This window comes from Mobula hypostoma, chromosome 3 (assembly GCF_963921235.1).
Source record: "Mobula hypostoma chromosome 3, sMobHyp1.1, whole genome shotgun sequence".
Lineage (NCBI taxonomy): Eukaryota > Metazoa > Chordata > Chondrichthyes > Myliobatiformes > Myliobatidae > Mobula > Mobula hypostoma.
In genome coordinates, this window is record NC_086099.1 from 128645454 (window position 1) to 128669368 (window position 23915).

General features: G+C 43.0%; 1 protein-coding gene across 1 annotated transcript in view; it reads right to left on the reverse strand.

The window, feature by feature from the left end:
- Positions 1-3492: 3492 nt before the first annotated feature.
- LOC134343539 (ras association domain-containing protein 8-like) overlaps positions 3493-23915 on the reverse strand; it is an 82005-nt gene continuing 61582 nt past the window's right edge. The window contains exons 4-5 of the mRNA XM_063042285.1: positions 20857-20983; positions 3493-5703 (exon numbers count right to left, since the gene is read on the reverse strand). Of these exons, the coding sequence (XP_062898355.1) occupies positions 5594-5703; positions 20857-20983 (237 nt within the window). The 3' untranslated portion in view covers positions 3493-5593. The remainder of the gene's footprint in view (positions 5704-20856; positions 20984-23915) is intronic.

Genomic DNA, 23915 nt, shown 5'->3' on the forward strand with positions numbered 1-23915 from the left:
CACAATCAATCCCTTGGTTTTACCAACGTTGAGTGCAAGATTGTTTTTTTTTGACACCACTCAACTAGCTGATCTACCTCGCTTCTGTACGCCCTCTTGACACCATCTGAAATTTTGCCAAGAGTATAGGATAAGATATTTATGGATGAACTAAAATAAGAACAAGTCTTCAAGAAATAAAACACTTCCACAGTGCAGGACAGATCTCTTTTGTCGCTTAACCTTCTGGTTAGTTGTATATTCATGGCGCCATCCCTCAGCTCCATAACAAAAGGGGTATGTTTTAGGTGCCTGTCTTTTTTGGAACAGACACCAGTATTGAATAGTCAAAGTCTGCTTGCTGGGATGTGCTACCATTGTAGTTTTGTATATTTATCTATGTTCTAAATGTTAAATTTAAGTAAGTGATTAGAGCAATTAAAAGTTAGAAATTGATTGTTATCTTTGTGTTGAAGAATGAGAGTGAGATTTTCTTGGATTCTTTCCCTGACCATTCACTGTGTGAACAAAAACTTCTATATTTCTCAGTTACAACTTCAATGGTTCAATCACAAGTCCATTCACTATTCAAAGTAGGTACATCGTGCCTCATATTGTTTCCTCCGTTCAGATCCACAATTCAGCACCTCATTTGCACAGCTATCTCTAGTAGAAGGCATGCCAGAGCCCTGTGGATTCGATGACTTTGTGTACTGCGGGGATAAGAATGTCTGTGAACCATCGTGATTCAGGGCACATCATTCAGGAAAAATTTGACCGTCAGTTTACATTGGATTGTTTTAAATTGATCCCAATAGATTTGCATCAAGTGCATTGTCAGATTTTGGGACCTTTTAGGTCCTCTGCCATCTTTAATTAGCTGCATGGAGTAGGAGCCTATTGTCCTCGCTACAGCTCACAGCAAGAACAAGCCCATGTCATTAGCAGGCTTTCTGAGAGAGAGTGTTCAGCTCAACCTGGACTGTTTGCTTTCAGGAGTGTTTTTTTAGTTTCCAAGCAATGCATCTCAGCCCGAAACATTGACTGTTTACTCTTTTCATAGACGCCGCCCGGCCTGCCGAGGTCCTCCAGCATTTTGTGTGTGTTGCCCTGGATTACATATGAGCATGACATGGCTTGACTACATTCTAGTCTTCTTTAGACAAAATAAGTTTTATGCTTTGGCTATGTGCTAACTCCATATGGCACAACCTACAGGTTTATTTTTAAACAGGTTGGAATGGTAGTGCAGTTGAACACAGACACAGATGTGGCAGTGTACAATTTAAATGATATACTGGACTACAGTTCTAATCTCTAGTGTGCATAACAAATGTGAGCTGAACCGCACAGAACAATAAGGTTTGCGAGATAAAGCGTGGAACAAAGGAAGCATAGATAAAACAGGAATAAGCTTTGAGACCTTTTAGTCTCTTCCAACATTAAATCATGGCTTGATTTGTTTCAACTCCATTTATTTGTGATGGCTCCATAAACATTAATGCCCACGCTGAACAAAAATTTATGAATCACAGTTTTGTTTTCTGTTCATTTACTTCATCCAATGGGATCAGCAGAACACCTCAAATAGCTCATCCTTTGTAGATGAAAATGAAACCAATGCCTTGTCTGTGCAGCCTGGCCTAGTAATTTAACTATTTTAGCCCTGATGAACAAGTACTGCAGTTCCCCAAAGTAAACATATCCTTCCTGTCTGTCGTGCTGAGAAACAGATTCTTTCTCCAGATAATAGGTGCCTTCTTTTGCTTTTGATCATCACTGTAAGGTTTTGGGCTCGGACAGCAGCCTTGCTGAATCGTTCTGCTTTTCTGCTGTCATTGAGTGACACCACTGTCACAGTTGTCAACCCTACTAGGTTTCAGCAGGCTCCAGTGATCATGCGGCAATCTGTCAATCAGCCTTGTCCCAAATGAGTGCAGGCCTTTGATGAACTGCTAATGAGGGGAGCTGAATGCCTTTCACTGAACAGAGCAGCAGCGGGCTGCCACTCAAGCAAAGATCCTAGGACACTGTTGATTTTTAAATGGTGCTTAGAAATGTCTGTGCTTGTGTTGAGACCTGGATACCTGTTGTGTATGTCAACAGCTGAGAATGCTCTGTATAACGTTCATCCCAGTGTTTTGTATTGTTGAGTCAAAATAATGTGGGCAACACTTGGGGTTCATTGCAAATGCCCAGAATACCTGTGGGACATACAGGATGTTCAGGAGGACACTATGAATGTGACTAGGTGACTCCTGAGTATATTTCACTTACTTCCTCTCCTATCAGATTCCTTCCTCTCCAGCCCTTGACCTTTCCTACCTACCTGGCTTCACCTATCACCTTCTGGCTATCCTCTTCCCCTCCCCCCACCCTTTTATTTGGGCATCTTCCCCCTTCCTTTCCAGTCCTGAAGAAGTGTCTCGGCCTGAAACATCAACTGCTTCCTCATTTCAATAGATGCTGCCTGCCTTGCTGAGATCCTCCAGCATTTTGTGTGTGTGTTAATTAGGTGAAGTAATGTGGTTTATGTGTCACTGATATTCATGTGGGTGATGATCAAGGTTACTCCATGAAAATCCGAATGGTTCACCCTAATAACCTCCTTTGTCTGTCCATCCCATCTGGTCAAAAAGACTTTCCTCTTCCTACATTCAATATTTTTATGACTAAAATGGCAATGTTCAAAATATGCAATTTCTATTGATTCCCCAATGATTTTTTCAGCTGCATGTGCCAGTGCCCAGTCTTGCAATCTTTAAATCCTGAAGACATCAGGACAATCCTGACAAAGCTAGCAATTTAGACAAACCTGCTGCTCTGTGAGGTAGACAGGGTTAATAATAAAGTGGTTTTCAGAAGGAGTCTGACAATCAATTGGACAATTAGTTGAAAGTATGGTTGTGAACTGCTCGGCCACTTACACGACCCATGGCAGTGCTTTCTGGTCCTGTTCATTAGACCATAGGATATGGGAGCTGGATTAGGCTATTTGGCCCATCGAGGCTGCTCTGTTATTTCATCATGGTTGATTCATTTTCCCTCTCAGCCCCAATCTCCTGCCTTCTCCCTGTACCCCTTCATGCCCTGACTAATCAAGAACCTACCAGCCTCTGCCTGTGGCAACAAACTCCACTGATTCACCACACTCTGGCTAAAGGAATTTCTCAACTCTATTCTAAAAAGACGCCCCTCTATTCTGAGGCTATGTCCTCCGGTCTCGGACTCCCCCATTATAGGAAACACCCTCTCCACATCCACTCTCTTGAGGCCTTTTTACATTCGATAGGTTTCAATGAGGTCACCCTCATTCTTCTAAAATCCAGTGAGCCCAGAGCCGTGAAACGCTCAATCCTGGAATCAATTTCGTAAACCTCCTTGCACTATAGTAATAAATTAATTCTAAAATGCTGAATATAAAGAGGTGATTATAAACCTTCTACCTTTCTGTTTGCAAGTCCGTTTGTGTTCTTTCTGAGCCAATAACATTAAGCAAATGCTGTTGGAAATCTTTGGAGTTTATTTATGAAAAAATAAATGCTTTAACTCTAATTAATCAACACTTCAGTATTTGCAATGTTTTCTAAATGTACTGAATGTATCACCAGTGCTGCCTCTCTAGGTGCTGAACAAAAAGATTGGCTGCAATCTCAGCACTGATCCAAGCGACATTAAATTCTTCTCTTTAATGTCTCTTTTGCTGCCGATTCTGGAGTTGGAGAATCTCGGAATAAAAAAGCAACGCGGCAGTCTGTAACATCATAACAGCGACTGTTTGTTGGTCTCCCCGCTTACTGTGGGATGGGTGATACCTCTCAAACCCTTGTTAGTGAGAGAGAGAGAGCCTGTGGCATGTTGAATTGGTGGGGAAACAATGGCCTTTGTTGGACTGCAGATCATGGTCTCTCTTTGGGGGCTTTGCTGTTGCTTGCTTGCTGGGTGGTGGGTGCTGATGCTTCCTGCTGAAATGGGTGGGGAGGGAGAGTGGGAGGTTGATGCTTTGCTGCTGCTTGTGCTTGGGAGGCAGGGAGAGGGGGCTTTGGGGTTCTTCTTTCTTTCGTTCATTCTTTGGGCTTCTTTTCTGTTTTTGTGGATGTCTGCGCAGAGTAAGAATTTCAGGTTGTATACTCTATACATTCTCTGATATTAAATGGAACCATTGAACCATATATATGAAAGAGATTTCATTCCACTGTACAGCAACAGACAATTTGCCGGTTAATGACAGTGTCAGGCCTATGGGTATTCAAGTATAGTATGCATCCTATTAAACACAATTCTCATATCAGGTCTATATATAACAGCTAGCTACTAAGGTTTGTCCATCATTACTGACGAAGACCTCAACACCATTAGTACTTTTTTACGAGGTTGAGTTGCCAGCTCGACACTCAACCTGGCAGGATGGAAAGCGTGCGTGGGAGCGGCCCGATTGGATTTGAACTCGGGAACTTTCACTCCGGAGTTCGGTGCTGATGTCACTGCACCACCAGCTGGCTCTGATGGTGTCGAGACTAGCGCTTGATTTGGATTTAAGTGAGGGAGAGTTGTGCAGCGTCAGCCTCACTCTCTCTTCCCAATTCCCATCTGGATCCAGTGGCAAGACAGGGTCGAGATGGCTGGAGATGGGACTAGGAGCAGTGGATAACCAGGACATCTTCTGTGTCTTGTCATGCTCTACACGTTCCACGACGCTTGCAGAGACTGCCTTCTTGACCGTTGGACCTTCCATTGGTCCCATCCGCTCAATCAGCCGGAGTCTGTCTTCACATGCTGGGATAGATAACTACTTATCTCACCGAGAGTTTGAGACCCGTCAGCTACCCTCACCTGGTTTAGCCGGCTTGTCAAAGCCGTTGCCCGGGGTGTGGCCGCTGTCACATGCAAACAGCTACGGGGAGCCACAGGTGAGAGCTGAGTGCCAGGTGGGGACCAGAGGTGAACTAACCGCCTTGAAACTACTAGCTACTAGATAGATTGTTACCACATTGACATAAATGTTCTTTTTGTTTCCAAATACATATTCAAGTACCAATTGAATTAACCAGGTACACTGCCAAGTCCAGCATTTTACAAATTGTAAAATTTTGCTCGTATGATGTGCATCTTACCACATGCAATTCCATATCTCTATAAAGTAATTAAATTAATTATTAGGCATGGTGTCCACATACTGTTGGGATCAGTACACAAGACCATAAGATATAGGAACAGATCCATATACTCTTGCTGGCATTTGGCATTGGACATTTTCAATATACACATGTTATATGCAATATAATTTTCAGTATCATATCCATATATGTGTGATAAAACCATTTTAAGACACTGTAAATACAGTCAATGTAAGAATTTCAGTTCCAATCTAAGACCCAGATCAAAATCCATGAAACAACTGGATGCAGGTCACCTTCTTGTGGTGGGAGTGTTAAAGCTAGATTCATACTCATACAATAGCAAGCCCCTTTGTAATACCTCCAGTGCTTCAGTGATTTTTTTTCTTATCTAATACTGGTCAGCATCACCAGAGCTAAATCTGTCAGAGTAAGGCATGCACATTGTAGTAACCAGTTGAACTTAAGAGAATCCATGTCATCGTAAGATGAAGCAGTTACACATAAATGCCTTCTTGGTTGAAGACAGAAATCAATGTGATGGGAAGATCTTTTGTTTTGGCTCGAGATGTTCCATGGTTCAGCGAGTCTAGATAGAGCAGAGGATCTGAGGAAGAAGAGAAGAAAGATGGATAAAAAATACAAGTTACCTTAGTGTAAGGTGCATCAAAGAATCAAAAAAGAAAATGTCAATAACTTCCTTGATCAGTAATTAAAATTTGATTGGAAGTAAATTGTAAACAACTAATTAAACACTGCTTACTGATTGGATCACTATGGCACCCCAAATACTCCTCTGATCACCAATGAAATACATTCAGTGGCCACCTTATTAGGTACACCTGGACACTTGCTCCTTAATGCAAATATCTAATTGGCCAATCATGTGGCAGCAATTCAATGCATGAAAGCATGCAGACATGGTCAAGAGGTTCAGTTGTTGTTCAGAGCAAACATCAGAATGGGGGAAGAAATGTGATGGAAGTGACTTTGACCGTGGAATGATTGTTGATGCCAGACAGGGTGGTTTGAGTATCTGCTGAGCTCCTGGGATTTTCAAATGTTCCACAGTTCCATTTAATATCAGAGAATGTATACAATACACAACCTGAAATTCTTACTCTTCGCAGACATCCATAAAAACAGGAGTATCCAAGAGTGAATGACAGTAAAAAGTTAGAACCCCAAAGCTCCCCTACTCCTCACCCCACATACAAGCAGCAGTAAAGTATCAACGCTCCCCTCTCCCATTTAGTTCAGCAAAAAAAAGCATCAGCACCCACCACACACCAAGCAAGCAAATCCTAAGCCCTCAAGAGAGACCATGATCTGCAGTACAGAAAAACCAATCATTCACCCAACCAATTCGACATACCACAGGAACGGGGCAGAGAGGTGTCGCACAGCAAGAGGGGAACCAACATGCACAACAGTCTCTAGAGTTTACAGAGAATGGTGTGAAAAATAAAAAACATACACTGAGTGGCAGTCCTGTTGGAGAAAATGCCTCGTTATAAGGGAGGTTAGAGGAGAATAGCTAAACAAGTTCAAGCTGGCAGGAAGGCCACATTAACTCAAAGACTACTCATTCACCCAATATTCGACATACCACAGGCTCCCTCTCTCTCCCTAATAAGGGAGAAAGTGGTGTCTCCCCTTAGGTCCCCTCCTTCTTTGCTTTCTCCTGTGTCCACTCTCCTCTCCCATCAGATTCCTACCTCTCCAGCCCTTTACCTTTCTCAACCACCTGGCTTCGCCTATCACCTTCTAGCTATCCTCCTTCCCCTCCCCCCAGCGTCTTCTCCCTTCCTGAAGAACGGTCTCGGCTCAAAACATCGACTGTTTATTCATTCCCAAGGATGCTGCCTGACCAGCTGAGTCCCTCCAGCATTTTGTGTCTGTTTGGTTTCAATGCAGTACAGATACAGCAAACATTAAAGACAAAGACATAGTCTTTTAGCTATGCTTAGGTCTTTTGCACGCCTTGCATTTCCTTCACTGCAAGAGTGTTGTTATCCATCCAGGCCCTAAACTCCAGGCATACAGCTGTAAAGAAATCTCTTCCCCGCACCCTTTCACAATCCACAAATGACTGGGTGATTTTCACCTCTAGCACACCATTCCACAAACTGATCAGTCTTTGCTGGAGTAGAACTGCCTGATATAACACCCAAGTTTCATTTTGAGTCATTTCAGATTTCCTCCCTTTGGGCTGTGGGAGGAAACTGGAGCACTTGGAGGAAACCCACACAGTCATGGGGAGAACATATAAACTCCTTACAGACAGTGCTGGGAATTGAATCTGGATCAACTGTACTGTAAAGTGGTGTGACAACCACTACGCTTCTGTTCCATCCTAATCAGTTAGGAAATGATTGAATCTGCCCATTTTCTTTCAATACCACTTGAATCTTTTGTGATTTTCATTTTCATTTGATTTCCCTTTATTGTTGAAGAGTTGAAAGAACTTCCTAACCGTCAGATTTTATATTTCACAGAGCTGTAGAGAGATGCAGCACACACCAAGGCCCTTCAACCCACAAGCCTGTTCTAACCAAGAACCAACCATTTGCACAAATCCCATTTCATTCGCCCCACATTTCCACCAGCTCCTCCCAGATACTACCACTCACCCACATACTAGAGAAGGGGTTCCCATCCAGGGGTTCATGGACCTTCTTAGTTAATGGTAAGGCTCCAAGGCATAAAAAAGGTTGGGAACCCCTGCACAAGGGGCACGTTACAACAGGGGTCCCCAACCTTTTCTGCGCTGCGGACTGGTTTAATATTGACAATATTTTTGCGGACCGGCCGACCGGGGGTGGGGAGGGGGGGTAGGGTTGCCAACGGACAAGAGTAGCATTCAAATACATTGTGTTTATCCCGAGAAAGACTACAATGACCATGAAGCCTTGCGCAGGCACCAATGCGCGTGCGTGTACGTGCCGATTTTTTTCTCTACAAATCGTTTTTGGCCATTCTGTTCGGGGCGGGGGTGGTTAATCACGACCAGAATATAGGTGGTAAGTGGCTAATACACTCAATTTCGTTTCTAAAAGGGTTTCTCTAACGAATTTAATATTAAACGCACAGCGCATATTTTCCTGGTATGAATATATAAAATCATTGCAACGCAGCAATATCGCTGAATCAGTGGGAGCCCTTGGCTGAATACTTGTTTTCCCACAACAAGACGGTCCTATCGAGGGGTGATGGGAGACAGCGATACTCGAAGGGGGTTCCTTTTGTCCAGTCTATTCCGCAATTTAGTTTTTGCTGCATTCATTCCAGCGATATGATGTTGGAAATGGAAGCAACGTTTTCAGTGCTTTCGTGGCTATCTCAGGATACTTAGCCTTGACTTTGATCCAGAATGCCGGCAGAGATGTTATGTCAAACATACTTTTTAGCCCGCTGTCATTTGCAAGCTCGAGGAGTTGATCTTCTTCCCACGTTGACGTGGATGACGCGTGTATAATGACCTCACGTGCGTTCAAGTTCCAACAGTGGGCGTGACAGGGAATGAGGAAAGGTGCAGCTCACCTATATCACCAAATCATGTTGTTTCCTCATGGCCCGGTAGCACATGCTTTACGGCCCGGTGGTTGGGGACCGCTGCGTTACAACATGTCTTTGGGATGTGAATGGAAACTGGAGCATCAGGAGGAGACATGCAGAAAGTGACAGAAGTTATAATTGAATCCAAATTACTGGCACCACAAGGCAGCATCTCCATCAGCCCCACCACTGTGTTTTTCAGTTTTCCTTGCTCTTTCCCCTCCTCTCCACCATTCACTTGATCCATTTCTGATGTGATGGATCCATTTCTGATTGTGGGACATCACACAATGGGATGGGGGTATCGTCAGAATGCAGAGATCGAAAAGGAAGCTCGCTGTGGCTGAATAAATTCTCCTGCTCCTTCAAGTCTACAAGCAGTACAAAAGTAGACAATTTATGAATTCAGCACCGGTAACGTTTTGCTGGAATTCCTGAGGTAATTGGATGCTAGTTCACACTGATGTGTAAAAGTCTGGTTAAAGTATAACATGCATCCTTCTTACAGTGTTGAACCACATAAGAGAAGATTGCTCTTTCATCACTAATGTGTAACACCCATCTGTTAAAAACTGAAAATGGGTGAGAGCTTTGACTTTCTAGTGTCCCCAGAGTAGATGCATAACACATAGAAACACATAGAAAATAGGTGCAGGAGTAGGCCATTCGGCCCTTCAAGCCTGCACCGCCATTCAGTATGATCATGGCTGATCATCCAACTCAGAACCCTGTACCAGCCTTCCCTCCATACCCCCGATCCCTTTAGCCACAAGGGCCATATCTAACTCCCTCTTAAATATAGCCAATGAACTGGCCTCAACTGTTTCCTGTGGCAGAGAATTCCACAGATTCACCACTCTCTGTGTGAAGAAGTTTTTCCTAATCTCGGTCCTAAAAGGCTTCCCCTTTATCCTCAAACTGTGACCCCTCGTTCTGGACTTCCCCAACATCGGGAGCAATCTTCCTGCATCTAGCCTGTCCAATCCCTTTAGGATTTTATACGTTTCAATCAGATCCCCCCTCAATCTTCTAAATTCCAACGAGTATAAGCCTAGTTCATCCAGTTTTTCATCATATGAAAGACCTGCCATCCCAGGAATCAATCTGGTGAACCTTCTTTGTACTCCCTCTATGGCAAGGATGTCTTTCCTCAGATTAGGGAACCAAAACTGCACACAATACTCCAGGTGTGGTCTCACCAAGGTCTTGTACAACTGCAGTAGTACCTCCCTGCTCCTGTACTCGAATCCTCTTGCTATAAATGCCAAGACTCGCTCCCACTCCCACAGCCTACCACACTACTGACCCTCCCGAACGTCACTGTGGACCCCGTGTAGGAAATGGTAGAGGTGAATGACATTGCTCTTTGAAGGAAATGCACAGTTAAGCAACATAGAGAATGTCAGTATAGTCCCAACCCAGTCACAGGCTCCCTAGGGTTTTCATTTCTGCCCAAGTCTATTTAATCAAAAACAAGTTGCCTTTCAGGCCATGTTTCTCAGAACTTGCAACCAGACATTAGCAAACTTAAAAGTTCAGAATGCATTTATAATGCTCAGGTAGACAAAGAAGTTAGTTGTAGAAACATAAAGGTGTAATTTCAGAGCCTGTTGCCAGAAACCTCCAGTTAATGATGGACCAGTAGCACCAAGAGACAGAAACTCAAACAGATTCCCTATGGGTCCTCACATGTGAGTGACTTTTACTATGATTTTCATCATGGAATCCCTTGATTTTTCTGATTACATTGAACTGTGTGATTCTACACACTTGTCCCGTGCATGCCCCAAAGTTCATAGAACAACCAGTATTCACATCAGATTTCTGGCATTGCTCATTTGGTTTCTGCCCTGCCATTCTGGATCACATATGTACACCTAACATCTTGCGTCTGCTGCACACAATGAATCTATTCTGAAACTGGCCTGGTGTTTAAAGGGATTTTTGATTATTTGCTGGATTGCTGTGGATTCTCATGGAAGATACCTCCTTATGCTCCATGGAGCTGAACCTCTGAGCTTGAAGGATTACAGAAATAACATTTTATTTCTACAACACACTGACAGAGCATCGCACAGTTGGAATCAGAGTTAGAGAAGAGCTCATTTGCAATGGCTTCTGGTACCTTCCTGCCCATTGGGAGCTTCAGTGGCTCACAGGGCAGCATGGTAGCGTACAGGTTAGCACGACGCTTTACAGTACCAGCAATCCAGGTTCAATTCCCGACGCTGCCTGTAATGAGTTAGCATGTTCTCCCCATAATCGAGTGGGCTCCCTCCCGATGTCCAAAGACATACCGGTTGGTAGGTTAAGTGGCCATTGTAAACTGTCCCGTGATTAGGCTGGGATTAAATCAGGGGGTTGCTGAGTGGCGTGGATGGAAGGGCCAGAAAGGCCTGTAAATAAATAATAAAATGTTGATTGCCACTAGATTTATTTTTCTATAGCTAAATACACCCAAACTGATATCGAAAATACAGCACAGAATTCACTTGCAAGGATATTTTCAATCTGACTTACTCAGAACGGCTAGATTTTAATAAGCTTGTCTCCCTCAAACTGCATTCTTTGTCCTTTGACACTACTTCCAGCAGACATCGTGCTGTCACTGAAGGTCAAGATCATCGCAGCCTGCTGCTGCTGACCTCTGCCACAGCTCGCACTCTCAAAACTACAGCTCACTCTGCCCTCTGTGGGAATCATCCAAGCTCCCGTCACCAGCCCCAGGAAGTGGCACCGCTGGTGTAGGTGTTTGGCTGGGCAGCAGGAATTCAGAGATCGCATTCATATCCTTGTGGAGCCTGTAGTGCTTGTCCTAGGAGCGCCTGACTGCTGATCTGAGTGTGTCGTGACCCCAATACAAGAAGAACATGTTACCCTCAGCCAGTCCGTGTCCATCTCATACTGAATTACATTCTCTCATTTCTCCCCCTCATCATTGTGGGGGCTACACATTCAGTGCCAATGCTCCCTCAAGACTGGAAGAGTGTCATTTTTATTGGGCTGGCTGCGAAGTTGACACCTGCTGGGCTAAATGCTGAGAATTGAGAGCACCACACTAAAACCATCTATATAACAGTCTCTCTCAATGCAGAATTACACAGGGAAATCTCTGTGCGATTCCAAGAATCTCCCAATGGACACCATTTTCATTATGCAACTTCTATGAACTGTATTGGTATTAAAAGGGTGTAATGCTGTCTTGAGCCCTGTATGTAGGAAAGCCACTGTTGTATTTGGGAGACCTGTTTAAAAGCTATTTGCTTTCAGACAGCCATAACCCCAGCCTTCTTTCACTGGCTTTATTGTCTCCCGTTGTCCATCTGGTTACTATCCAGAAAGCAATCACATAAGGCACTGGTAAAAATGGGGGAATTGAAATTTCTGCTGCACATTCCAGCCATTTTGGGTTGCCATGTAGCCCTGAGACAGTGTGGGGTCTTTACTGATTTCCCTTTGGATCATCTGTGGCATAATAGGGAGGCTTTTGATTTGCATTAGGGAGAATATGTCAAGAAGATTATCATCTTTTGTAAATATTTCCTTTTCCAAGGGTAAATGGGACAATCTATCAGCATTTCCTTGATTGGTTGTCCTCTTGAATCCAATGTAGTAATTGTGCTCTCTAAGAAGCAGAGCTCATCCCTTTACTTGTGCTGCTGCTGTTAGTGGTACTCTCTTCTGTGGATTGAAAATGGGCACTAGTGGTTGATGATCAGTAATGAGGGTAAGCTTTCTCCTGCACAGGTACTGGTTGAAAAATTTTACACCCAAAACCAGACTCAAGACTCCTCTGTCAATCTGAGCATAATTTTCCTCTGCGGCAGTAAGGAAACAATTAGAGATTGTGAACAGTGCATGGCCAGCTGCTCGATCTGCGGGCCTATGTCAGGCCACCAGACAAAGCTTCGAGCCAGCACTTACATTTTGATAATGCATTGGTGACCGGCATGTAGCTCCTCCAACACTGTTGCTCTCAACAGCTCTCAATCCCCACATCAGCAAACCCCGTCAACGGCAAGTTCATCTTGGTGCTGGTAAAAATGGGGGGAATGGAATTTCTGCTGCACTTTCCAGCCATTTTGGGTTGCCATATAGACCTGAGACAGTGTGAGGTCTTTACTAGTTTCCTTCCAATCATCTCTGCTGTAAGAGAGATTTTTAATTTGCATTAGGGAGAATACAGCACGAGGAGTGTCCTCTTTTGTAAATTTTTCAGACAATTCCTTTTCCAAGAGTAAAGGGAACAATCCAACTGCATTTCCATGATCAGTTGTCCTCTTGAATTAATCTTGTGCCATCCAAGAAACAGCTATTTTGGCATTAGTGCTGCTGCTGTTATTGGGACACCCTTCTGTTAATTGACAATGGACACAAATGGTTGATGATCAGTAATGAGAATAAACCCTGTCCCATAGAAGGACTGGTTGAAACACCTTACACCCCAAACCAGACTCAAGGCCTCTCTGTCAATCTGAGCATAATTTTTCTCTACAGTGGTGAAGAAGTTGATGCAAAGGCTATGAAGTGTTCATTTCCATCCTCATAACGTGTGATGTGATTGCACCTATACCATAAGGCATGGCATCATAGGCAAGCTTCACTGGAGGATGCAGATCAAAATTTGTGAGTACAGTCTCTGATGTCACCACCAATGTTCCCTCTAATTTATAATGGCTAGTGTGCGCGAAACTCCTGTTGTGCAATTTTTTGCCCAGTGACAACAATGTGTGCACACTGAATTTTATATATAGAGGTATTCATCCTAACAACTAGCAAAACACTGTCAATAAGAACTTTGATCTCCTCTAGGTTTGATCATTTTTGCCCTCATTCATCTGCATGCTCACAAAATATACATAGCAAGCCTATAGTAGGTAATGAAGAATTTTCTTGCCAGAGCTTTTGCACACCGTCCATATGTGATATGCTTGCTAAATGACAGCATAAAATGTCAAGTTTCTAAATATCACTCCACTTCTTCCCACTTGCAAATTCTCCAGTAACTTTTGTATCATGACAATACACACACGTAACACCAGTTTCTATATTGTACATAAATATTTCTCGTAGCTGCATGCTCCTGACCTCATGAGCTCTTAATGTAGCAGTTTCTCCTGTTTCATTCAGCCATTCCTCTTTAAATGAACTAGCAATTCTTTTGCGCTTCATGCCCTTTGCTTCTTTGGAATTCGACGTAGTGAATCAATAATTTCTTCAATAAAAATAGTATAAATAAGCCAGTCCTAAAATCTGTAGATTCCATGTTGTCAACACCGTCTACATCAGAAACCGGAAAAAGAAAATGTGATTGTATACAATTCTGAAATGTACTTAACATGCCAATGAGGTAGTGGGTGACAACCTTTTGTGCGCTGTTTAAACTCCTTTGCACTAGTAGCAAAAGATGTGTGTGCAGCAACCTGTTATGGTAGTAGACAAATCCTAAAAGGATCACAACTGTGTATATCTTTTGGCCTTGGAGCATCAACTACTGTTTAAATTTTCTCAGCACACTTGCGTAAATCTCGCACATCAATCATGTAACCGCAGTAAGTGATGCTTGGTTTAAAAATTCACATTTGTTGTGTCATGCTCTGAGCCCACAATCTTCTAATCTTTTTAATGCTGTTTTGAGATTTTCATCCTTACTGGTAACAATGATGTCATCCAAGTAAGATTGAGAGCCTGGGCAGCCTTGCAGCTCCTGGTCCATAGCTTTCTGCCAAAATAAGCCCATCATAGTGATAAAGCCATTTGTACTTGTTTATGGTGAGGAATTCAGCCATGTAAATTGAAACGCCCTTCCTTTTGAGCATGATTTTGAAACCTAAACTGGCAATCGACAATGGTTTTGGTATGAAATGTTCCCACCTTATGTTGAGGATATCACCAAGCTCATTTTGGCTGGTTTGGTTTGGAGCAGTTAAACCTCTAAGCAAACGATGCTTTGCCACCTATTGCACTCAGCAACTTTGGCACTCATTTTTCATTGGCTATTTCATTTGCTTCAAAATACAGCTCAAATCATTCAGTATATATCATCCAGTTATCTGTTGTGCAATTGAACACATCTATCTTTCTGACGTAGTGAGCTATTTCTGTTTTTTTAATGATTATTATCACCCGGCACTCATTGTTTATGAACCTGTGAATTTTGCCCTTTTTCTGCCCTTTTTTTTAACTCAACCATCTCTCTCTCTCTCTCTCTCTCTCTCTCTCCCCAAAGAAAATAATATGCTGTTTTTTTTTTAACTCAACCATCTCACTGCGCTTCAACAAGTAGGTAGTTGTCTTGGGTTTGTTTCAAAACTTCCTCATCACCACTGTTATAGAAACATAAACATAGAAACATAGAAAATAGGTGCAGAAGTAGGCCATTCGGCCCTTCGAGCCTGCACCGCCATTTATTATGATCATGGCTGATCATCCAACTCAGAACCCCGCCCCAGCCTTCCCTCCATACCCCCGACCCCTGTAGCCACAAGGGCCACATCTAACTCCCTCTTAAACATAGCCAATGAACTGGCCTCAACAGTTTGCTGTGGCAGAGAATTCCACAGATTCACCACTCTCTGTGTGAAGAAGTTTTTCCTAATCTCGGTCCTAAAAGGCTTCCCCTCTATCCTCAAACTGTGAACCCTCGTTCTGGACTTCCCCAACATCGGGAACAATCTTCCTGCATCTAGCCTGTCCAATCCCTTTAGGATCTTATACGTTTCAATCAGATCCCCCCTCAATCTTCTAAATTCCAACGAGTACAAGCCCAGTTCATCCAGTCTTTCTTCATATGAAAGTCCTGCCATCCCAGGAATCAATCTGGTGAACCTTCTTTGTACTCCCTCTATGGCAAGGATGTCTTTCCTCAGATTAGGGGACCAAAACTGCACACAATACTCTAGGTGTGGTCTCACCAAGGCCTTGTACAACTGCAGTAGTACCTCCCTGCTCCTGTACTCGAATCCTCTCGCTATAAATGCCAGCATACCATTCGCCTTTTTCACCGCCTGCTGTACCTGCATGCCCACTTTCAATGACTGGTGTATAATGACACCCAGGTCTCGTTGCACCTCCCCTTTTCCTAATCGGCCACCATTCAGATAATAATCTGTTTTCCTATTTTTGCCACCAAAGTGGATAATTTCACATTTATCCACATTAAATTGCATCTGCCATGAATTTGCCCACTCACCCAACCTATCCAAGTCACCCTGCATCCTCTTAGCATCCTCCTCACTGCTAACACTGCCACCCAGCTTCGTGTCATCCGCAAACTTGGAGATGCTGCATTTAATTCCCTCATCCAAGTCATTAATATATATTGTAAACAACTGGGGTCCCAGCACTGAGCCTTGCGGTACCCCACTAGTCACCGCCTGCCATTCTGAAAAGGTCCCGTTTATTCCCACTCTTTGCTCCTGTCTGCTAACCAATTCTCCACCCACACCAATACCTTACCCCCAATACCGTGTGCTTTAAGTTTGCACACTAATCTCCTGTGTGGGACCTTGTCAAAAGCCTTTTGAAAATCCAAATATACCACATCCACTGGTTCTCCCCTATCCACTCTACTAGTTACATCCTCAAAAAATTCTATGAGATTCGTCAGACATGATTTTCCTTTCACAAATCCATGCTGACTTTGTCCGATGATTTCACCGCTTTCCAAATGTGCTGTTATCACATCCTTGATAACTGACTCCAGCAGTTTCCCCACCACCGATGTTAGGCTAACTGGTCTATAATTCCCTGGTTTCTCTCTCCCAACTTTTTTAAAAAGTGGGGTTACATTAGCCACCCTCCAATCCTCAGGAACTAGTCCAGAATCTAACGAGTTTTGAAAAATTATCACTAATGCATCCACTATTTCTTGGGCTACTTCCTTAAGCACTCTGGGATGCAGACCATCTGGCCCTGGGGATTTATCTGCCTTCAATCCCTTCAATTTACCTAACACCACTTCTCTACTAACAAGTATTTCGCTCAGTTCCTCCATCTCACTGGACCCTCTGTCCCCTACTATTTCTGGAAGATTATTTATGTCCTCCTTAGTGAAGACAGAACCAAAGTAATTATTCAATTGGTCTGCCATGTCCTTGCTCCCCATAATCAATTCACCTGTTTCTGTCTGCAGGGGACCTACATTTGTCTTTGCCAGTCTTTTCCTTTTTACATATCTATAAAAGCTTTTACAGTTCGTTTTTATGTTCCCCGCCAGTTTTCTCTCATAATCTTTTTTCCCCTTCCTAATTAAGCCCTTTGTCCTCCTCTGCTGAACTCTGAATTTCTCCCAGTCCTCAGGTGAGCCACTTTCTCTGGCTAATTTGTATGCTACTTCTTCGGAATTGATACTATCCCTAATTTCTCTTGTCAGCCACGGGTGCACTACCTTCCTTGATTTATTCTTTTGCCAAACTGGGATGAACAATTGTTGTAGTTCATCCATGCAACCTTTAAATGCTTGACATTGCATATCCACCGTCAATGCTTTAAGTGTCATTTGCCAGTCTATCTTAGCTAATTCACGTCTCATACCTTCAAAGTTACCCCTCTTTAAGTTCAGAATCTTTGTTTCTGAATTAACTATGTCACTCTCCATATTAATGAAGAATTCCACCATATTATGGTCACTCTTACCCAAGGGGCCTCTCACGACAAGATTGCTAATTAACCCTTCCTCATTGCTCAAAACCCAGTCCAGAATAGCCTGCTCTCTAGTTGGTTCCTCGACATGTTGGTTCAAAAAACCATCCCGCATACATTCCAAGAAATCCTCTTCCTCAGCACCTTTACCAACTTATAACTCCAGAAATTAATCAGAAGAAGAACACGGGAGCCAGGGAAAACATGTCTACTTCGTTTTTACTTCAGTGAGGTGCTGAGATATGAGGTGGTGGCATACTTCTCACATCAAGTCCGCAATGAATTATGGAAACAACAAAGAATGCGTAATCAAACAATATATTTACAATATTACTCAAATATTAAATACACTACACACACCTCCTCCTAAATAACAGGATGCAGGAAAGTAAACCTGGCCCCAGTAATCATTCACCAGGCAGGAGAAACTGGGATTAATTACAGTGATCTGTATGTAAATCAGACTGAGAGCAGTTTAAAGCCAGGCCCTTGTAAATGGACTGTTATTCTGCTCATGTCTTCTGCACGATAAAACAAACATGGTATTGCCATTAGGCATGCACTGATTCACTCTAAGTGTCCAGTTGCATTTCCATCCCATTCACGTAAATGAATACCCTAACTAAAAGCACATACAGGCAGCCAGGATATAACAGTAGTAATTTTCTACATAGACCTGGGGTCTGTTAGATGACCTTAGTCAAATTTAGTACTTAGAGATCATGGACACTGCAGGTATGGTTCAAAACACCCAAGTCATTACAACTCACAGAGTAAGAAGGTAAAGGCAAACTCAGTACCACTAGTAGAAGTTTGAGTAGCTCTGATCGTGGGCTAGGTGACTTACTATCAGGTGGACCATGGATTTCAGCGCTTTACATTCAGAAGCACAGATTACATTCAAATGTTCAAGCTCAAACAGAACAAGTAACAAGTGACATGTGTGGACTTGCTACCTTCGATCAGAGTGTAGGCAATGAAATTGGTATTGGCATTGGACATTGGAGGAAGACAGTGAGACAATCACATGGACTTTTCAGAATATACCACAGGTCAAATTGTACTATGACCCCAAGACTGAACAAGTACAGGGGTCCCTTTGCTTGAATTGCTTTCCTTTCTTTCCCCAACTGTGGCAAAGGTTCCTGACCTGATCTTAGTAGAGACTCTGTGAGGATGCCTGTTTCCTAAGACCTACTGTTGCTTGTAGGAGCCATGTATCTATTTTCTGTCTGTATTGTATTTTGTGGTGCATTTATTATGGTAACTTACCATGTGTTTGGGGCGTGGTGGAAGCAAATGACTATAGTTACGTATTTACCTGAGTTAGTTAGTTGAGAGAGTGAGCTGCGGGGAATGACAGTCTCTTGTTGACAACAGTCGAACCAAATTAGTTACATGAATTTAGTTCCACCACTAATTATGCTTAGTATTGCTAATTAGAATGCTTAGTTTCGGTGATTAGAACGCTAAGATCGTTATATCATTAATTTAGTTTTGTTAGTTTTTTTTACTGTTATAAGATCTTTCATCTTTGCTGGTTTCATAAAGGATCGAACGTACCTTTTTCCAATTTGGAAGGTCATTATTTGGAAGCACACCATACTGTGTTGAGTACCCTGGTTTAACCTCTCAGCGGTTTTGCTTTGTTTTCAAATAACCACTGCACTGGTCTTTGTGCTCTTTACCCCCTTGTGCATGCTCTTGTATTTTTTGAGGTACAACAGTTAGTCAGAACCCGAATATGTGCAACTGAATCACAAGAACACCCCTTAAAGGGGCAGGATCATAGTCAAAAAACAGTAGGTCCTACAGACAGGCAAAGTCTATAGATAATATAAAGGAAGAAAGGAAAGAACTAATGAGATTCCCCTAACACCCATTGCATTAAAATGCTGGAGTTCTGTTTTAAGGACAAATTAATGGAGGGATAGAATGTTTTTATGAAGGAAACCTTAACATTTTTTCAGGATGTAATGAGGAGAGTGGTTCAGGGGAACCAGAGGATCTCGTATGTTTGGATTTTCAAATGGTACCATAGAGTCACAGAGAGACACAAAACAGAAAGAAGCCCATCAACCCATCAGACACACACAAAATGCTGGAGGATCTCCTCAGATGAGGCACCATTTATGGTAAAAAGTACAGTTGACATTTCGGGCCAAGTCCTGCCGAAATGTCGACTGTACTCTTTCCCATAGATGCTGCCTGGCCTGCTGAGTTCCTCCAGCATTTTGTGTGTGTTGCTTGGATTTCCAGCATCTGCAGATTTCCACCATCAGTCCATCAAGTCTGCACTGACTATCCACCACCCATCGAAACTAGTCCCATATTACTCCAATTTCACTCTCTCCACATTCTCATCGACTTTCGCCACATTCGACCACTCACACTCAGCAGCACACTAGGGCCAATTACAGTGGCCATCTAACCGACTAATCCACATGTCATTGGACAGCAGAGCATCCAGAGGAAACCCACCTGATCCTGGGAGAAGATGCAAGCCCCACAGGCAGGTTGTTACCTTAAATAAGTGCTTACCAGGGTTGGGACAGGGTAAGCCATGAGCCTAGATAAAGTACTAGAAAAAGAAGTGGACACAGGTGTGTTGGTTTCAGCCTTTGATGAGTGGAGTGCCACGAGGATTATTCTGGACTCTCGCTTATTCACAATTTACATTGGAAACGATGAAATATAATATTTCCAAGGTTCGGATGACATAAAGCTAAGAAAGAAATTGAGCTGTGTGGAGGACACAAAGAGTGTGCAAGAACAAGGATTTTGTGGAAGAGTAAGAAGGGGTAGATCAGGCACAGTGTGAGAAGCAAAAAGCACTCTAGTAAGAATAAACAGGAAAATATTTCTTAAATTGTGAGAAACTGATTAATGCCATCCTGCAGGGGGATCTTGGTGGTCTGGTTTACAGGATATGGACTTGCAGAGTCAGCAAGTGGTTAGGAAGGCAAAATGAGACTGATTGGAATAGAAAGGCTTTCATTGCAAGGGTGTTTTAGATACTTAGTGGGAAGGTCCTGCTGAGATTGTACAGCATCTCGATTTCAATGATTGGACAGCACTTCTACTGGAGAACTGTGTGCAATTTAGATCTCCATACCTGTGAAAGGATATACTGACCTCAACGTTGATGCACACAGTGGTTCGGTGCCTGGCCTGAGCCCGGGTTACAAAGATGTTGCAGTAAACTCGTGTCATATTGAGGTTTATGAGCTTCTGAGAGTGACTTTCAGGGTAGATAATGAATGTTGTCTCCTCCAGCTGAGGAATTCAGAACGGGGGTGGGGAGCAGAATAGTTCAAAAGATCTACCACTTAGCACTTAGATGAGGAGAAATTTCTCTGTGCAGAGGTTTGTAAATCTCTAGAATTCTGTATACTCAGGACAATGGATGTTCAGCCATTAGTTATATTGAAGACTGAGATGTTAGATTTCGAACACTTAGAAATTGAGGGGTATAAAAATAGTGTGAAGGAGGATTTGATCGAGCAATATAAAAGAGTACAGCAAGCACTACGACACGTAAGGCATATTTCTCACTCACCTGCTACCTCAGCTGAGCCCTCCTGTGCAGGGAGGATGCTGACCTTACTGCCAGTCCTTTGAATGAACTGGAGGAGGTTTGCCTGGCGCAGATCCTTGGTCAGATCTTCCACTTCACATTGTTTCCTCTGCATGAGGGAAAGAGAGCATTTGGTGTTGGTTTATTATTGTCACATGTATTGAGATACAGTGAAAAGCTTGTCATACTGTTCATACAGATCAGATCATTACAATAGTACACTGATCTCGAATATGGTAAAACAATCACAATGTACAAAGTGTAAAAGCTACTGATAAAGTACAGTGCAGGTGAATGATAAAGTGCAAGATCTTGACGAGATAGATTGAGAAGTCAAGATTACATCTTATCATATAACTGTCTGATGTCAATGGGATAGAAGCTGTCCTTCAGCTTGGTGGTGTGCAATTTCAGGCTTCTGTATCTTCTGCCCGATGTGAAAAGGGAGAGACTCTGATGGGTGGGGTCTTCAATTATGTTGACACCTTTACTGAGACGCGGATTTGTATAGACTGAGTCCACAGAGGGGAACACAGGAGATTCTGCAGATGCTGGAAATCCACAGCAACACACACAATACTGGAAGAACTCAACAGGCCAGGCAGCGTCAATGGAAATGAATAAACAGTCAGCATCTTGGGTCAAGACCCTTAAGATTCATATTCTGGCTTCTTCCCCCTTCCTTTTCAGTCCTGATGAAGAGTCTTGACCAAAACATTAACTGTTTATTCATTTTGCTGCCTGATCTGGTGAGTTCCTCCAGCATTTTGTGAGTGTTGCTTCAGAGAGGGGAGGCTGATTGCTGTGATGTACTGAACTACATCAATAACTTTCTGAAGTTTCTTGTGCAGAGCAGTTACCATACCAAGCAACCATGCACCCAGACGGAAGCCTTTCTATGGTGCACCAATGAAAATTGGTAAAGTTTGATGAGAATATGCCAATTTGTTAGGCTTCTGAAGAAATTGGTGAGCTTTCTTGGGTGTGACATCAACGTGTTGGACCAGGACAGGCTTTTGGCTAAGTTCACATCTCTTAAAGCTCTCAACTCTCAACCTCAACACTGTGATGTAAACAGTGTGCAACGCCCTCCCTTTCTGAAGTCAATGATCAGCTCGTTTGTTTTGTTGACATTGAGGGAGAGGTTGTTGCCATGTCACCATGTCACTCAGCTGTCTGTCTTCTTCCTGTACCCCAACTCTTTGTTATTTGAGATGCAGCCCGCTACGTTGGTATCATCTGCTGGGGTAGGCAAAGCCTCTCATCACCAGAATGATAGCAGGACAGCAGGTGGGGTAGGTAAGACGTTGCATCAGAAATATTCTAGATGATTGGGGCAGGATGGTAGTGTGGCGGTTAGTGCAACATTGTTTACAGCCTCAATGACTCAAGTTCAATGCTCCCAATGACACGTAGGTTTCCTCAGGGTGCTCTGGTTTCTTCCCATGTTCCAAAGAGGTATGGGTTGGTAGATTAATCAGCAACATGGGTGTAATTGTGTAGTGTAGGCTCACTGGGCCAGGAGGACCTGTTAATGTACTGTATCTCTAAATAAATAAAATAAAGGATTACTAAAGGGAGCAGACAATTAGAAATTTAAGAGAATTGTTATTGAAGTGTGTAAGTTTCAGAAGGATTCACTAGGAGTAGATGTAGAGAAATTATTTTATTTATGGGAATTGCTACGACACAGCCTCTGGGCTTTCGCAAAATGCTTAACAGCCAAAGTATATAATGTAAGGAACAAAGCATCCAGTTAGCACACAGCAAGCTCTCACAAATGCTCAACAAAGTATAAATATTGATCAGCATAGCAACCACATTCCCTGCTCTTCCTGGAAATACATAGGATTGGTTACCTTAATCTAAGTCAGGGGATCCCAACCTTTTTAATGGCATGGCCCACTACTATTAACCAAGAGGCCTGTGGACCCCTGAACTAAGTGGAGGGGTGGAGATACATTTCTACTAAAAGAAGGTGTAAGGCACTCCTTCCCTCCACTAGCCTGCAGGTCACCCTTGGGCAAGGTGCAGCATCTGTTTAGCACCCCAATGAGGGCTATGTGAGGCCATGGGAGATTTTTTTTTGTTTGTTTTTCTTATTTATTCATTTACGGGATGCGGGCATTGCCAGCTAAGCCAACATTTATTGCCCATTACTAGTTTCCCTTGAGGAGGTGGTGATGAGCTGCCTTCTTGATGGTGGATGGTCATATGAGCAGCTGATGCATATCATAGTTCCGGTTATGTGACCACCAACACCAGGCAGACAATGGCTGGGGTCACCCAACTTGTAAAGAAGGCACTGCCCAGAAGAGGGCAATGGCAAAATCTGCTGAGAACTGTCATATGACACGGCACATAATGCTAATGCTGAATCTAAGTTAGAACACAGACTTTCTTTTTACACCTTCAGGAAGGCAACACTTCATTTCTTGTCTTATGTTGGGGTTTATATTGACAAGGTTCTGACAGAAATGATGGTGCTCCCACTGAGCTACAACTGCCACCTTGCTTAAATTAAGAACTAGGGGAGGAGCTCTTATTAGGAGCAATCCTCTCATAAGGAGAATAGCACTACATTTCTTCCTGCTAGGGCTCAAGGAAATGTGGGACTCTCTCCATGGGGCTGCGAATGGAAGGGAAACTTGGAAATTTCAAACTAAAAAAAGAATGATAACCTCAAGAGGTATGGAACAGAGATGGTAAATTGTGTAAGACTAGATGGAATCTCTTACAATGATGGAATCAGCTCAAGAGGCTGAATGGTAAACTCCAGTCCCTATGACAATACCTGCCTCACTGGATTAGATTTTACAATATTCAGACTTTTCATTGGCTTTGGAATCTTTCTTATGCTGAAAGCCCCTGGAGTCAATCATGATTTGCCAAGTATTTCCAAAGTCAGTGGGAATGCAGTCAGTTTTTCCAGTGGACTAAACCAAATGATAAGTTCCTTCACACCAGATGATTTTCTTTTCCATGGGTACCAGAATCCTGTCTCCCTAAAAGGACACTTCAAGTGAATCTGGAGAGTTTAC